At 39.5% G+C, this 17,566-nt stretch overlaps 1 protein-coding gene across 2 annotated transcripts in view; it reads right to left on the reverse strand.

Annotated features, from left to right (window-relative positions):
* The window catches only part of fasn (fatty acid synthase), an 84,350-nt gene that overhangs the window by 40,925 nt on the left and 25,859 nt on the right, over nt 1-17,566 (reverse strand). For both annotated transcript variants that reach the window (XM_048555027.2, XM_048555028.2), the window contains exons 10-22: nt 16,528-16,715; nt 16,243-16,432; nt 14,181-14,275; nt 11,980-12,114; nt 11,006-11,209; nt 9,658-9,773; nt 7,413-7,588; nt 6,985-7,176; nt 5,704-5,784; nt 3,947-4,132; nt 3,653-3,832; nt 2,258-2,461; nt 1,250-1,563 (exon numbers count right to left, since the gene is read on the reverse strand). In XM_048555027.2, coding sequence (XP_048410984.2) covers nt 1,250-1,563; nt 2,258-2,461; nt 3,653-3,832; nt 3,947-4,132; nt 5,704-5,784; nt 6,985-7,176; nt 7,413-7,588; nt 9,658-9,773; nt 11,006-11,209; nt 11,980-12,114; nt 14,181-14,275; nt 16,243-16,432; nt 16,528-16,715 — 2,261 coding nt within the window. The remainder of the gene's footprint in view (nt 1-1,249; nt 1,564-2,257; nt 2,462-3,652; nt 3,833-3,946; nt 4,133-5,703; nt 5,785-6,984; nt 7,177-7,412; nt 7,589-9,657; nt 9,774-11,005; nt 11,210-11,979; nt 12,115-14,180; nt 14,276-16,242; nt 16,433-16,527; nt 16,716-17,566) is intronic.

The raw sequence follows: 17,566 nt of genomic DNA on the forward strand, positions 1-17,566 counted from the left end.
TGTGCCAGTTTTACTGGTATCTATCACAAGGCATTCATTGTATAACACTTATCCAACTGAGCCCCTCCTTCCACTGCCGAGGGTGACCTCCTGCACACATAGATGAACATTGCTACTGCTTGAGTGCAAAATCATAACTGGAAATTTTTGCGCAATTGAAGGTTTTGAATGCCTAGGAGATACAAGGAATATTTCAGCCTATATTAAGCCCACACAGATTCCATTACAATTTTAATAGTGTGCTGCATGCTGTTCGAAGCCCAAGGAAAGCCAGAACACCACTTCTGGTGATCTGTTCATTCCCCTCCCTGAGAAGTAAGACTCCTTGTTAATCATTAAAGCACATTGAAACCAATTAACTTTGATCTCAATTCTTGACTGGCAACACTCACTCAGTAGCTATGAAAATATCAAAGTGTAAATATGATAAAAGTTGGTGCTCAAACAGCGTAAAGTTAAAATATCTCCAGCGAGTACATGTTGCACATGCTCTACCAGTGAAACCCTGTATGGCATATACACAGCAAGCCCCTTTTCAAATACCCTCCAAAACACATATACATCTTAAATAAAAAAGCAGGAGCTGCGTTTGGATTATTGATTTTAAACACAAACACTACTACGAAAAATATCACATTCTACGTGACATAAAAGTAATATTCAGATGCCATTCCCAGAATCACCTTCTCCTCTATGCTTAGCTCCTGATAATAACTGTGGGCAGCTCATGGATTTCTTTTCCATTATCATGGCTGTTCCCCACCATAACCCAGACCTCACATTTTCTCATTGTGTGCAGTGGGTACAAATTTTATCTGACGCGTAAATGAATTTAAGACAGATGATATTCACAACTGTTGCGACTGTAACAGGGACAGCCTGGTGGACTAAGAATAGGAGTTCCCTGATTAGGGCTGTTAATCTGGTCCAATCCTGGAGCTCTGGCTGACAGATAAGAACAGGACTGTCAGACATCTTGTTCACAGACATCTGGATCAGTGTCAAGGACTCTCCACGTGTAAACAAAGAGCACCTTGTGATGGGATACTGGCATCTGTGGAGTTATTTCAACAACCTCAGCCTTGTCCACCACATTAACTTATCAACTAACCTCTGAAAGTAGTCAAAATGACTTGTTCCCTTCAATCCATTCCGCTTCCCTACCTCTATCCAAGCGGGTGGTGATGAAGTTGTTGTATGTAAAATTACTGTATTAAACTTTATTAACAAAGGAAAATTATGCCCTTACCTCTATGATCTTCATCTTTTTGTTCACTATGTTTTCCAAGGAGATATCAAGGCAGATTTTCAGTGCCGGGCTATCCAGTAGTCCATTCAGTAACTCATCCTCACGTAGACAATCTTTCTCAGTCTCCACTGTTTGCTGCAGTTCTGACCAAAGATTCCCATTCAGGTCTAGAGCACACAGTACATCAAGCATGTGCAGGAGTCCTTTCTCTGATCCAGTGTTGCTAGCAGCAGTGGTTCCACCAGTTGGTAGACCAGAGAAAGAAAGCTTCAGTCCATGATTGGACAATTTGTCCTGTAGCTTCTGCATAAAACCTTAATAAAAAGATATTTAAACAAGAGACAGCTGAATGAAAGTTTCAGTATTTTAATAAAAAGGGCACATTTAAAAGGTGGAATTAGAGTCCACAAAAGGTGTTTGTATTCCAGTGCATAGCAGCACATACAATAATTATTCCTAACAGTCAATCCTGATTTGAGACAAGACATCATCATAAGTACCCTGCGACGGCCAGGTATTTTCCCCTATAGAGCATGTCACCCAAATTTGGAGAGTTTGCTTTTTATCCTAGTCACTTAAAAGCAACATCAGAGACCTGGAAGTATACAAAAAATCCCAAAAGAACTGTGGATGCTGGAAATCTGAAACAAAACAGAAATTGCTGGAGATACTCAGCAGATCAGGCAGAATCTGCGGACAGGAAGTACTGAAGAAAGGTCACTGGACTCAAAACGTTAGCTCTGCTTTCTCTCCACAGGTGCTGTCAGACCTGCTAAGTTTCTCCTGGAAGTATAACTGGTCCTTTGGAGTAATATATAACGCAAGGAAATATAAACGCAAGAAGGATTAAAATAGTTTAGCACGCGATGTAAAAATGATACAGTAGTCTACACCAAGTTATTATTGAATTTTGATTCCTTTTTTGGAAAGGCTGACAGAACTCTATTCCCAAAATACATATTTCTTTTACGCCAAACAGAAGCATTAAGTCTCAGCTTAGCTGCTCACCTTTGCACTGTGCTAGGCAGGAGCGAAGTTTCTCATTACTAATCAGGTAGTCATTCTCAAAATATGGGGTGAAGTGGAACTCCTGCAGAATGGGTTGCGTCTGTTGCTGCTGGCGTCGTGGAGCTACTGTTGCGTGCAACCCACTGATCTGGACACCTCCTGCTACAATGTTGTCAAGGCAACGATTCACAGTGACAGCCACAGCTGTGAAGAAACAGGAAGAGAGAAAAATCATAACAAAATGAGCACATTCAGAAACAAGAACCTCTCAGAGCTAATGACTAACCAGAAAAAAAAGCTCCGCATAAAGTTTCAAAATAGAGATGTAAAATATAGATGTAGCGTTCTGTAGAATTATTTCTTTGTGGTGCAAACTATTATTGAAATCATCAGAAGCTTCTGCTGTCCCACAGAAAATGCTTTAGAAATAACTTTAATCGAAGCTAGTCAATATCTTGGTGAAATGTATCCAAGAATGTACTGATGTAGCATTTGCTGTACACAGAGATAAAAGAAAGTTAAAAGACATATCAGGATAGGGATTACATTCATGTCCTTGACATGGATCCAAGACCAAAAATAATGTCAAAGCTCCATAAATTGAGGAAAAGCCACTTCTGTAGATTAGCATTTAGGTCCAAAATCTTAACTTTTCAACACCTGACCCTGACGCTTTAAAAGGAAAGGGTGGTCTATGTTGTACATGGGAGAAGATTTTGATAGGGTGAATGGGCGGACAAGTGGAGCTGAGTCTCAAAAAGATCAGCCATTATCTTATTACATGGCGGGGCAGGCTCGAGGGGCTGGATGGCCTACTCCTGCTCCTTGTTCTTATGTTCTTCTGATATAGTTTGATTGTGCATAATTAGCGGCCAACCACCTTGAGGATTTCGTAAAGGCTTGGGGAAAATAGAATCTAGTGGGAGTCAGACGTAAAAGGCTAGGGCCTCTTTACAATCTCTGACGTATTGTATAGCCTATTCTTCTAACCTGTAAATAATTGCAGAGATGCACTACATCCGGTTTACTCTACAAGATGTCCTGGGTGGCTAACTTCACACATACTAGACCAGAAATCCCTAAAAAGAACACCCACCCACCACAGATAACACACCACACAGTCTGTTAGGAGAAATGTGGCAGCCTGACAAAGTAGCTAAATTGCTGGAAACTCAGAACAAAATGTTCTGCATGTTTATAATTTCCAAACTTAGCTGAAATTTACCACTTGATATCACAATAGAAAGTTGCGAAAGAAGTGAGCCATAATTTGCCAGCTGCAACCAAGGACAGCATTTGTCTAGAGATCAATGACATAGCATCCCTCGGGGGGGGGGGGGGGGGGGGGGGGGGGGGGGGCCCAGAGAAAGAAAGGGTGAAAATATCCTCAATAACCTTTTCTATTTTCCTGGTAATCTTGGACTTTCTCTTCATGAAGTTGTGGATTGATACACACAGAGCGAATCCGCGTTGGTATTCTCAAGCTGCGGCCTGATAGCCCGACCACAATCATCTGCAACATGGTATCCAAAAGTGTCACCCAGTTCCCAGACCACAGCAACCTTCCTTTATCTCCTGGCATAAGAAAAGGAGGAGATCTTAATATATTACAATACAATTGAACACAAGCTGTGTGTTTGGTGTGCCTATTTCTAAAGCACAAAACCAAAGTTTCAGGATGGCACTTACCAGCATTGTTTGTTTCTAAGATTCCCTGAAATTTTTTTCCATATTCATACCCTCGTAGGCGCAGCTCTTTATAAACATCTCTTGGAGAGAGGCGGAAAGTCGTGTCTGTATCTTCAAACTTTGCACTTGCATTTAGCTGATTTCTAAAGTCATTTAGGGCTGTTTCTTCCAAAACAGATATTTTCCCTGAAATGAGTAATATAACATGTTCAATTAAATTCTTGGTAAATAGTCCCTGCAATTTCTACATTAGAAGAACATTTGCAAGGCTGGGTGCATATTTGTTCTTTTGTGGCATGAACACATTGTTATTGAGAACTCTTCCGTATTGCTTGATTTAACACAAGGCATTGAGTTCAAAAATATTTTATCAAGTAACCATTTAGCGTAAGTGCACCACTTGAAACAAGTAACAGAAGTTTGGATTAGTAAGATTATATTCATATCATTTGAGCACAATCAATTATAGCACACCAACAAAGGTTCATAACTAGTTATTCCTCCTGTATAAAATTACGACCACGCCAACGTTCAGAAACTTTGACTTATGAAAAAAGTGGCCATCTGGTGATTGTGCAGGCCCTGTCATTTTACTCACAGCAATTTAAGAAATCTGTTATTAAATTCAGAACTTTGTTCACACATTGCACATACTACTTCAAAATTCAAACTTATAAACCTTGATGTGAAACAAATCATAACAATAAAGCAAGGACATTTCTCATTGATAGACATAAAAGGATAGCACTAAGGCAAAGGAAAGGTTCTCTCTGCCCTGTGGAGAGATGTTTTGGAGCTGGATGACAATAATGATTAGGGGAAATAAAACATGAAACTGGCTCACTGACATACTTCAACCCACAGGTAGGATAGTAGCAGTGACAGCAAAATACCTAGCAGTGGTTGGAGTCCAATTAAAAAGATGTTTAATGAGTGAATGATGCCAATTTTAACCATAGAAATGCAGTTCCCTTGGTTGCCAACTTGCTGCCATGACACTGAACCCAAACAACACTGAGGAGATGGGTGCACAGGTGGTGGTCATGGTGCAACCAATTTGCTGGATTTTAAATGTTCACCTCCAAAACAATGTTACAAGGGTACTTAAAAAATTGCACAATATCAGTGCCATTTCAAATAATAGGGTCGTAATCGCATTACAGCCAATACAGGTAGGGAAGTTCATATTCTACAAATATTGTTCTATAATTCTTCAATCACGTTAAAACCAATTCACATCAAAGAAATATGCGCTATATCAGAACCAACTGCAAATGGTGATTAGGGGTCGAAAATCTGCGCCAAAGCTCTAATTCCTGGTATTACAGAATGATTCAGACTGGATGACTGTGTGGGTTCGGTGAAGAGATGAATATCCCCAGGCACACACTCAGACCAGTGGCCACTCAACATCAATGCATACACATGAACAGTAGTCAGTTGGCTGAGGTATTAAAATGATAAGATCCACATGTGAGAACACATTCTATAAAAAAAAGGAATCAATGCTTTCAGCATAAAATTTTAGCAGACAATGTTTATGAACAAGGTGAAACCCCAATGCTTACTCATTGACGAGCCTCCACTTTCATAATGTGCCTCACATATTCGTACAAGCAAAATCTGCCCCTATTGCTGGCATTTCGTTTTAGTCTGCAGCAAGCCCTTGGACGTTCCTTTAAATCATGCAGCTGTTAGAACAGTCAACACCACACACTTGTCTCATTAGGAGCAAAGCTTTAACCAATGTAACTTACCACTAACAGCCAGGCTGTTGTTCTCCGAGACCTCGAATCTATTTGATGCTGGCATAAGCCGCACTTCAAGCTGTATGGAGCCTTGAAAGAAAGTACAAGATAAAAATATATTGAGAGAGGAATTCACAAAATGTTTTTGTTTCAAATAAGTTCACCTGTATAAACTGTAAATCTTAAGAGTCTATAAAGAAATAGTACATATTTAATGTATGATGTTACACAAATGAAATAAAACCATAGAAAGATCCCCAAATGCTCCTTTGCTTTTTTTCCTCATCAAGTTCACTATTTCTTTCCCCTTTATCTTTCTTTGTCCTGTCGGTGCAGGTAATCAATAAAGATAAAAACATGGAACTATGGAACAGCTTCATAGTTGTAACACTAAGTGTTTGGGGGTGCGGTGGAAGGTGAAGGGGTGCTGGGGACGTCAAAATTAAGCTTTTTTGTCTTTACATCTGTCTCACCAACAATTTCCACATTTCAGGGTTATAGAAATAATATTCTTTTATAAATAGCATTTTTTAAAAAAAGTAACTAGATTCAGGAAAAACTTTTTTTTAAATTAAAAAAAGACAACAAGAACTACAGATGCTGGAATCTGAGATAATGCAGTATGGAGCTCGAGGAACACAGCAGGCCAGGCAGTATCAGAGTAGCAGGAAAGTTGACATTTCGGGTCGGGACTCTTCGGAAACATCAACTTTCCTGCTCCTCTGATGCTGCCTGGCCTGGTGCGTTCCTTCGGCCCCATACAGCATTGTCTTTTTTTTAAAGAAATGTCTTGCCAGCTTAGATCAATATTTTCACATTGAACATGCTGCCACTTAAAACAGAAAATAAAAATTCACATTTTAAAAGACATAACTTCTCTGGAAAGGTGGAGGAGGCAGGATCAATTGAGGCATTCAAAAGGGCTCTGGATTATTGTTTGGATAGAAAGTGTGTGAGGGTACTGTGAAAAAGCAAAAAATTAGCACTGGGTAATGATGCTCATTTGAAGAACCAGAGCAAGCATGATGACTTCCTTCTGCATCATATCAATTCTGTGATTTTGAACTCACAAGCCTCTTCATAAACTTGAAGTAACTTATTTTTCTTTGTTGTTCCCAAATGGTACCAATCTCTATACTATTGTTCTATTTCTATTGTAAACTCATACTGAAATGTATTGAATGCTCCAGACTTCAGAAGTCCACTATTTTCATTTATTACATGACCATCATCCAAAGAGGGAACTGAATATCTAAGAAGTGCACAATGTTAACAATCTGAACATGGTACCTGTTTTTGGAAGGATGGTTGCCCGGTGTATAACTACATCTTCAAATATTACAGGTGTCTGTTCCATAACAGCTCCAGTCAGTCGTAACAGTGCTCGCCAGGCCAGAACTAGATATCCAGTGGCTGGATAAAGTACTCTCCCATCGATGCAATGGTCAACTATATAACTATCTGGAGATTCGGGGCTCACATCTGAGTGGAGGGCACAAAATCAACAAGATATCAAAATACAGTCATTGAACACACAGCTATAAAAACTAAGTTCAACTTAGATTTTCTGAATATGTTTCATATTCCAGCTGTTATGTTTTATAATATCCAAAAGCTAAACCGAGAAAGCATGCATGTTTAATCACCATCAGGTCAAGTACAATGTAGAAGATTTCTGGCAGACTATACAGGAGGCTTTTGACAGGGTATCAACTCACCAATGTTAAATACCGTAGCCGCTGCTAACCCTCCAGAACCAGAGGAGAAATCTTCAGTCTTGGGTACATCCCAGGTTTGGCTGTGGTCCCATGTGATGTGAGGGGATATTAAGGAGGTTCCAGCAGGGATTGGATACTCCACAGGTGGGAATAGCTTGTTGGAATCCAGGTTTGCCCTATCATTTCAAAATAAATTGAGCATTGAAAGCTTTCATGTAATTTAGATACGATAATCACAACATAGGTGCATTAACTTAAGAATCGCATCAAACCTATGTGGAAAACTGATTTAAGTTCCAGTAAATTGTGGCTGCTGACTTGATCTGTTCCAGAGTCAACTTGAGACAGATTCTCCTGTTATTATGGTAAGTAGAAATGCATCCAGGTTTAAAATCCAAACTTGAATTGAATAGAACAAAAAAAAACTTGCAATAATCAGAAAGTTTTTGGCTTTAAACCTGGGGTGTAGATTTCCTACTTCAGCACTTGAGGTACATGTGGGGGATGGACGTTAGAAAATTCCGCATTCCTATTCCAGGAAATTAAAACCCACAGATGGAAAATTCTGGGCTGTGCCATGCAACCTCAAAACATGCTTCTGCAATGCAGCTAAGTGTGCCATCCAGGGCGCATTACCTGCTTGATTTATAGATGCCAACTTCTACCAGATTTCCTACTTTCACATCACTATCCATGGTATGACAGGAGAATAAACTTTTGGGCAAGTATTTGGACAGATCTTTAAAAGCACTTGCCAAAGAGAAAATTATGTTATTATTGAAGATGTAAATTTTAACAGCCCACTGTTTTTTGGGATCACTGCATTTCTTTCTCCCAGGAAGTACTGCAGTTCATTTACAAGGCCGAGAATTATGTGAACAGCATGGTTTGGACATGGTCACCCCACAGCCTAAGGAAGTGAGGTCAGAGAAGAAATAGATGACCATCAGAATAAGGGAGCGGGCAGTCAGCGAAACTACAGAGCACATCTCACACAAAAACAGTTTCTCTGCATTGGGAAATGATAACAATGACAATTTCTTGGGGAGAGCAGCCAGAGACTAGATGCGCAATGGGTCAGGAGAAAGAGAGCAAGAGCAATAGTAAAGAGAATAGGGTAATAATCATATGAAATTTTAACTTCCTCCAAAATTAACTGGGATAGATAAAGTGTGGAAGGATTAGAGGAGGCACAGAGCAGTGGGAGTAACTCAAAAAGTAAACACAGAGTGCAGAGCCAACATGTTCCCAAAGAAGTGGAGGGTGGAAACAACAATTCAAAGAACACTGGATGGCAAGGGATGTGCAAGACTGGATGAAGAAAAAAAAAAGGAAGCTTATGGCAGATACTGAGGGCTCAAAACAGAATTAGTCATACAGCAGTATATTTAAGGCTGAGACAGAGAGATTCTTGCTCAGTAGGAGAAGGGCACAAAAGTAGATGTGAAGCATGTCAGATCAGCCACAATCCTATTGAATGGCGGAGCAGACACAAAGGGCCAAATGGCCCTTTCTCGTTTAGTTCTTATGGAAAGTTCAAGAGGTTACCTAACTGTTTCAAGGGCCCCGAAATAGTACCTCTCGATAATCTCCTCCCCACACTTACAGACAGCCACGGGCATTTGCTTCACCCTCCAAGTTTTGATTCCAGTTTTGGTTAACTCTAGTCATAGTCTAGGAGTGCTGCCTTGTGGAAGAGTTCCAATCCTCTCCTTCAACAGCACATAATCCACAAGGCTTTGGACATCCACATTTGGTATTATCTAATGACTATCCTTTGAGTTGTTTGGTTTTCCCATACTATACAGAATTAAATATCTTGGCCTTTTACCCTAGATGCCTTCAGTTTTCCTCACTGCATTTTACTCACCAAAATTAGGGGCTAGTTGTTTTGAAAACAGCCCAGCAAGCTGAGTAGCACACTCCCACATGAACTTTAAGTGAAGAGCAAGAAAACACATTCAGTCAATAATAAAACTGGCATTAAAAGCCATCGCACAACAGGCAGCCCATCTGTCCTGTTACTAAAACTGAGAGAACCTGTATTGTGAGCAATATTTCCTCTCACTCTTGTCGTGACTAACTTTTGATTAATGAGTGATGCAATGGCTGGCTAAGTGGAAAAACTAGGCATTTTACTGTGGATTATGAGCAGCTAATTATACAAAAAGATCTGAACGTGTTCCTACTCAAATTTAAATTCTCAATACATAAAACACTTTCCTCCTCAAGACTAATCACTTACCCACTTGCATAGATTTTGCCGATGTGAGATAAGAAATACTCCAGGTTATTGCTGTGCCCTCGCTTCATCAAAGGGATCATAAGACAAGTTGGCTTCAAACTTCGTTTCAGAATGGCCTGAAGGAAGGAGCGAATGCTTGTTAGGACATGCATTCACAATCTTTAACATTTTTACATTGAGCAATAACAATTAACCTCCTGTAGCTTTCTACTATTGAAAGTAGAACAATCCATTTTTGCAACTTGTTTTCTAACATCCTCAAAAATGTCAATAAGCTGAAAAATAACTCATCTACCAATAGTATAAAAATTGTGAGAAATACAGGAATTAATAAACGTAGGCACCAACACATGATTTTGTTCTCCATTGTGTACTGAAAAAGGCAACTCCAATCAAAGCTTTGTAACATGGTGTCAGAGTAAAGATTTGTGTTACAGGGAATACACAGGACATTCGTAAGGAGGTTGCCTCGGGTGGAGAATCTTAGTTGTGGGTTTGATTCTCTGGATGGTGGCGGGGGTGAAAAAGACTGAGAGGGGACCTAATTTGAAAGAATAAAATTACAGAGGATCACAAGATCGAATGAATAGAAAAGGGATGTTATGGCCTGGTGTTAGACTCCCTGCCTCTGAGGCAGGTGGCCCAGGTTGATGTCCAAAGGTGTGTGAATAACATCTCTGAATAGGTCGGAGAGATTAAAGTGAATGAAAAAGCTCTTTGCTGAGGGATTCAGAATTAGGAGGCACAGATTTAGAGTGAGGAGGAAAGGGGATTTGAAGGGTGATTTTTTTTTTCACCAGAGGGTGTCTATAACCTATGACCTGACATGAGGTAGAAGCAGAAACTGACATGACATTTTAAAAGCACATGTGCACTTGAAAGCAGCATAACTGACAAGTCAATGGAATAAAAGCTGGAAAAAGTGAGATTCTGCTGAATCGTTACTTGTCAGTCAGCATGGACACAAAGGATCAAACAGCAACTTTGGTTTCTGTAAATTTTTGCAATTCTTTCCAACTTTGTACATTGCCAATATTGAAAGATCTTTAAAGTAATTATAACCACAAAGTTGTCAAATCAAAAAAGATGCAGTCGTTCACAATTAAAACATGCAATCCAAACCTCAAAATGTCTGACAATTTGGAGTATTCTCTACCAGAAACATTCTTGACGTTATGATGGATTTCAAAACTACTGAAACTGAATGCAGCTGAAATTTTGAAAGACCCCCCCACCTTGTATTACCATAAAATTTAAACCTAACAGCGAGCACACTCTCTAACTCAATGGGACCTTCCACAAAGTCCCTGGTACAAACCATTGAAAGTAAAAGAAGAAAGGCTGATACCTGAAGCAGGGCATGAGCAGAAATCTCAACCACAACAGCATTATCCGGAATATGCTGCAGTCCTTCCTGGAATAGGACAGGGCTCACCAGATTGTTTACGTGATACTCAGCAGAGGAGAACCTGGCCAGATCACTGCCCCATTTGGACTCTGGGATTGAAGTACTGATCCAGCGAGCAGAACGGAGTTTGGGGACAGTTATAACCTGTTGTCAGAAAGGTAGTGATGGTTGTCGATGGGAGGAGTAAGGGAGAAAAAAAAAGTATACAGAATCAGTGCAAAATACAAAACCCAAGTATTCAAAAGTCAAACACAAATATTTACAGGGAAATAATTTATTAAGCAAAATATATTTGGAAGAATTAGCTAACGATGACTATATAGGTTAGAAATTCAACTCAAGCGTCAGGGCGTTCAGTGCTTTAAATATGATTGGGTATCCAAAAAGCAGCCATGCTGCATTTGCACAATCCTGTTAAGGGTTACACTAAGCGTTATTTTTTATGAAAGCCAAGAGGAATCTTCTACCAATGTAATTAGCAACTTGGTAATATGATGATAAGGGATGTACCCATCTGTTTCTGTTTCAAATGTTGGTTTGGAACTAGGACACAGCATCAGTGCTAAGCTGCATGGCATGATGGAGGGTTGACAATTAATTCACTGTCAATCCCAGTACCTCAATCTCCAGCCTTTACACTCCCTATATCTCCCCAGTAGCCCCAGCCTTTTGGTCAACCTCTCTGAAGCACTGCGGCCCTCACCACTACACCACTATATTGATTCTTGCTCCCCAATCCTCCTAGCCCAATCATCGAGCTAATCATTAGCAATATATGCCTGATCTATTTTGCTGGTAACAAACGTGGGACATGATTGGAAGACTTTCAAAATTCTACGCAAACCAGGTCACTGCACTGACATTGTCCAGTCTTTATTTCCCAAAGTATTTCCCAGAAAGATGACGGCCTTTACCTTCTGCAGTGCATTTAGAAGTGTCGGGGCGATGGAAGCCATGTAGTAGGAATGGAATGCAACTCCTGCACTGCGAACTTCTTTTGCAAAGACCCCATCCTCCTTCAGCTTGGCCACAAACTTACTCACAGCTTCCTAACACGGAAAACAGAAAAAAAATGAATGAGGATCATCATTTATAACACAGCAGGCAACCAAACAACATATTTTGTCTGCCCTTAATCTGGGAGATAATTTTTTGCCCAGTAGCTTGCTGTTTCCTATTATTTATTTTACTTATCTTCAAATATTCACCCTATTCACTTTTAAACTGGACATACTGTCATCATCTCAATAGCCAGAGTTAGTAGGTTTCATTTTGGGGGCAATCAACAAATGGTGACATCTTTTTTAGTCCCTCGGAATTCCAATTTATTTCCAAAATCACAAAAAGCAAAATAGCAATATTATTTTAAAATCTAATTTTATACTAAGGAAAAACTGTTTTAAAAATATTCCCTTTCCAAATTAAGAAAGCAACTGCTCAATAAATTTCAGCAGTAGTAACAAAAATCAAATCATTCTATATAAATAAAACCAGTGGCAATCCACTGTGAGGATCATGTTTTAAATTACTAAAAATTACTTATTAGATACAAGCAAAACTGTTTTCTTACTAGATTAGGACACAGCAGTCAGTCCCTTAGAACACAAAGAAATGTTTCCAAAAATCTTTTCATGGCAAACCTAAATCAACCAGTGGTTTTATAGCCAGAAGATCTCACTAAAGAGCTGGTGCCTCTCTCAAAGTGTACAAAAGGAGGGCAATTCACTAAAACCCCTGGTCTTTTATGGGCAGCATTTACTTCTAGCAGGCCGTATCACAAAAGATTGTTGAAAATTAATGTATATTGAATGTTTTGGTTACACAGGCAAATTGCTCCAAAAAAAACCCCAACGCACTGGAGTGGAAACTCTGATCTTCAATATTATAATAGTGCATTTTACAGGAAAAAAAATCATTTAACAACTCTACATTCCTGTGTTCCATCTCAATCTATGCCAATCTGCACTTGACCAGACTCATGTTTGACTCCCTATAATCTCTGTGCCATTGAAAACAATCCCAAATCCCAAACCCTAGGCTCTAGAGATTAGATGGCCTAGTGGTATTATCACAAGGCTATAAATCCAGAGACCCAGATAATGTTCTGGGGATTGGGTTTGAACCTTGCCATAGCAAATGGTGGAATTTAAATTCAATAACAATCTGGAGATAGGAATCCAATGACGATTTTCAAGGGAAAAACCTATTTGATACACAAGTGTCTTTTCGGGAAAGAATTCTGCCATCCTTACTTGCTCTGGCCTACATCTGACTCGACTCCTACAGCAACATGACTGACTCTTTAGCAACCTCAGATCAATTACAAATGGACAATAAATGCTGGTTTAGCCAGTGGCGACCACATCCCATGCATGAATAAAAATATTGTCGAATCTTTCATTCCTAGCATCATTCTATTAATTATGGAGGTGTCATTTTGATGGTTAAAATCCTTCCAACATTGAACGGTTTAGAATCGCAATTACATGAATTCAACATTATCACAGCCTTATTTTTTTTCCCCACATTCATTCACTTGTAGTAGATTTCATTGGCACTACCAGCATTCGTTGCCTTTTCCAGAGCACCCTTGAGAACACGGTGGTGAGTAACCATTTTAAACTGCTGCTTTCTATCTGGGAACCCAGAGACCTGGACTAAATTGATCTAGAGACACACATTCAAAAGGTCATTACAATAGCTTGGCAACTCAAATTCAGTTAATTGAGGAGTGAATCTGGAATTCTTCAAACAAAAAAAAAAGGTGGCCCTCAGTAAATGGAGGGCACAAAACAACCAGGATTGTTATCAAAAATGCTACTGGTTCACTAACATCCTTTAGGAAAGGAAATTCATTGTTATATTCATCCTGATCTAGCCTGTGCTTGATTACATCAAACTGGGTGCTGTTATTCTCTGAAAAGGTCACTCAAGTTATTTAGAAATAAACAATAAATGCTGACCTTATGAGTGCTGTCCGCATTTTATGAGGAATAAGAACAAGAGCAAAGATGGTTTTTACGTTAAAAAAGTTGGAAGGTGCACCCTGGCCTTAAAACGTGTTCTTCTGTTCAATGCAGACTTCCTCATCACTAGCTACTGTTCACTGCCTTACCTGTGGTCCAGAGATGGTGACAGTATCCTCTGCATTGTGGCAGGCTGGGACAACTCCCTCTGGACATTGTATCTTACATTCATTCCAGGTCAGCCCTGTCAGATATTGAAATAGCTCAATGTTCCAATTTCTTACTCTTTCTTGCATTGCCAATACTCTCAGATCATGATCAGGTTTTTTAATATGCCAAAATTGTTTCCCTGAAAATTATGGTCCCTCTCCTATACACTGGCTTGAATTAATCCATAACTGGGCACACATGAATAATATGACAGCAATTTTTCACTCTTCCCACCTCCCCACCAACTGATGTATTAATTAAATAATTAATCAATTTTTGCTCTAACCACTGGGAACTTCCCTTAAATGGAATTTCTTATAGGCACTAACTTATTTTCAGCTAGTGTTTTTTTTTCAGTCACTGTGACGTAAGGTGACATCTCACTATCATTCAGTTGAGAGTTTGGGTTTTAAACTAGTGGGGGGGGTAAGTTTTGGTCTGTGCACAAGTGTGCGTATGTTAATTATTAACTAGATAGTGTTGCTGGAGACACTATACTTTTACAATGTATATCAGAGAGGGGGTCCCTGGATGATAATGAGAATTTGGTTGCACTGGAAGAGTTTTAGGAGCACAGAGAGAACATGTTAAGAAGAGCATTAGCTTGCCTTCCAATTAAAAAAGGATCATGAATTGTCTTTTTATTTGCTTAGGAGAAAAGAAGTGCATAGCTTAGAAAGCTTTTGTATTTGCAGAGGTACTAGTGGAAATGAGATATATGAAACGGCTTCTCCTGAAGAAATTGTTAGGAAATAAGTTACCTCAGTCTAAAAAGGTTTTAATGTGAAAATTCCAGACAAGAAGTGTTTGGTTAGAACTGGAAGCAATTCACTGAAGCTGAATAAGTCTATTCTCAATTGTATGACTAACCAAGGAAAAGGCTACCAAATTCAAGACTGGGGATTGAGAAAGAAAAGGTGAGTCAAACATATGGATGTGATTAAGAAAGGAATTAAATGCCTCTGGTGTTTGAGCAGTGCAAGATGGTAGTTTTGGAATAGATGGAATTGCATATTTTCGATGAAGTAACTTTTATTTCCCCCCAAAGATGTGTAATATACAAATTTAGTTTATTCTAAATTCTTTGCTTTTGCATAATTAATTTTAAACAATAAAACACAAATTAAACTTGTAGTATTGTATGCTTGTGTTTCAGTGAAAGATCACCTTGTTAAATGAAAAGAAAATATGATCTATCAAACCAACTTTCAGTTTGGAGTTTTATGGTAATAACATCAGCCAGACTCTTAACGTTGTGTTCACTGAGGAGCTGACTAGTAATATGAACAATAGTACACCTACACTGTTGACACTCCCAATATTAATCACTTTCCAGTCCACAGCAATGATAATGAGGCCAGTTAAGGAGATTTCATATCATTAAGTAGGGTTCGGATCATACTGTTCAAACACATTTCAGGTGGAAACCTAACAGTCAACAGTGGTAAAACTAAATTGGAACCAGTGCCTGTTTCTGGCATGAAATAAACAGGAACACCATTCTGTCCATCTACTTGAACATAAATTGCGTATGATTAAATAAAAGCAAATTTGACTTCTAGCTCACTCCATTGCTTTAATAGGTCTGTCACAGTTCACATAAGCAGCCCTCTCTCTTCCTGACAGAGTTGATGCACTGCTGGGGTCCGATTACATAGCTATATGTCACCAGAGACCACATGTATGCTGTGACATTAGTGTCAGCAAGATTTTCACCTTAGCCAAGTGTGATCCTGTCCTTATCTAACATTTGTGACATCAATGTTTCTGCTGTTTCAGCTCTTTTCTCTGGACAGTGTCCAGGAACAAGGAGCTTTGCCAACCGTACCGAGGCCAGGAACGTGGATGTCATGCACCAACTGAGAAATTGTGGTCACTCCAAGAATTTTGCAGGCTATGCACTTCAGTTGCTCACTGAAGGAACTTACTGAACCATCCAAGGAATTCAACAGTTTTGCTTTTGAATCATGTAAGACGCGAGATGGTCATTCAGTCACTTACCAACAGCAGCCATTGCTCCCGCTGGCAATTTGGCCTCCTTGATGCAGCGCCCCCTCCAGTAGGCAGCTAGTATAACTTCCTCATGAGTTAGTGAATCATCAGCATAGCCACAGGCCAGCTCCCCCACTGAGTGCCCAACAATGCCATCTGGTTGCAGACCTAGAGCCTTCAACATGTCTATTTGAGCAATCTGTAGTTAAAAGCAGAACGAGACCAAAGTACAGTCATTTGCTGAATTCTGATGTTTTAATAAGATGTTTTAACAATCAGTGATTTTTTTTTTACCTGAATGGCAGCGAGAGCTACAAAGGCATGCACAGTATCATCAAATGTTGTATCTTCAGCACTCACAAGGAGTTCAGATATTTTCAAACCAGTCGTTTCTAGTGCTTTGTCAGAGCGCAGAATGGATTCACGGAATATGTCCAATTTCATCAGAGTGCGACCCATTCCAATCCACTGCGCTCCCATGCCTGGGGGAATAACAACACATCAGTAGAATGTTACTAAAGTGACAATTCAGTTGATGTAAGGTACAAGACTATCTCTATCTTCTCATTGTACCTTGGCAACACCAAAAAACAAAACTGAATCCCAACTGATTGAACAAACCAGCTTTTTGATTTACTTTGTTGGTCAATTATTGGGGGGGGGGGGGGGGGGGGGACGAAAGTGAACAGTTATAGGGGGATGGGTCTGGGTGGGATGCTGCAAGGGGCAGTGTGGACTTCTTGGGCTGAAGGGCCTGTTTCCACACTGTAGGGAATCTAATCTAATCGAATCTAACTGGACTGGTAATCCAGAGGCCCAGGCTAACATGCTGGGCACATTGGGATTTAAATCCCAGCTAGAGGAATGAAAACTCAAGTAGTACTTTATGAAAATGGTCACCTAGTCTCTTGTAACTGTGACTATGTAACTATCGATTGTGTCAAAAAGCCATCCGGTTAATTAAAGTTAATTTGGGAAAGAAACTGGTCATTATTACCAGATCCACAGTAATGTGGCTCCCTCTTAACTACAAAGCTATTCAATTCAAGAGCAAATTGGGATTGGCAAAAATGCTTGCCACAGCTCAGTAAAGAATAAAAACAAAGAAAAAATATCAGCTCCCTCCCAGGTGTATATTGCATGTCATGTAAACTTGCAAAGAAACGATTCAAATAGATTCTCCACCCGCATAGAGTTCTTAGTAAAACAAAAAATTTGACCAGTAGAAAATAAAAAGGGTTGCAGGCCGAAGTATATTTCACTGAAAAGGAGGCTTACCCTCCCTTATAAAATGTCTACTTTTTATAGGTAGTCTACAATTAGAAAATTAAGT

Source organism: Stegostoma tigrinum, chromosome 22 (genome assembly GCF_030684315.1).
Source record: "Stegostoma tigrinum isolate sSteTig4 chromosome 22, sSteTig4.hap1, whole genome shotgun sequence".
In the NCBI taxonomy this organism is placed as follows: Eukaryota; Metazoa; Chordata; class Chondrichthyes; order Orectolobiformes; family Stegostomatidae; genus Stegostoma; species Stegostoma tigrinum.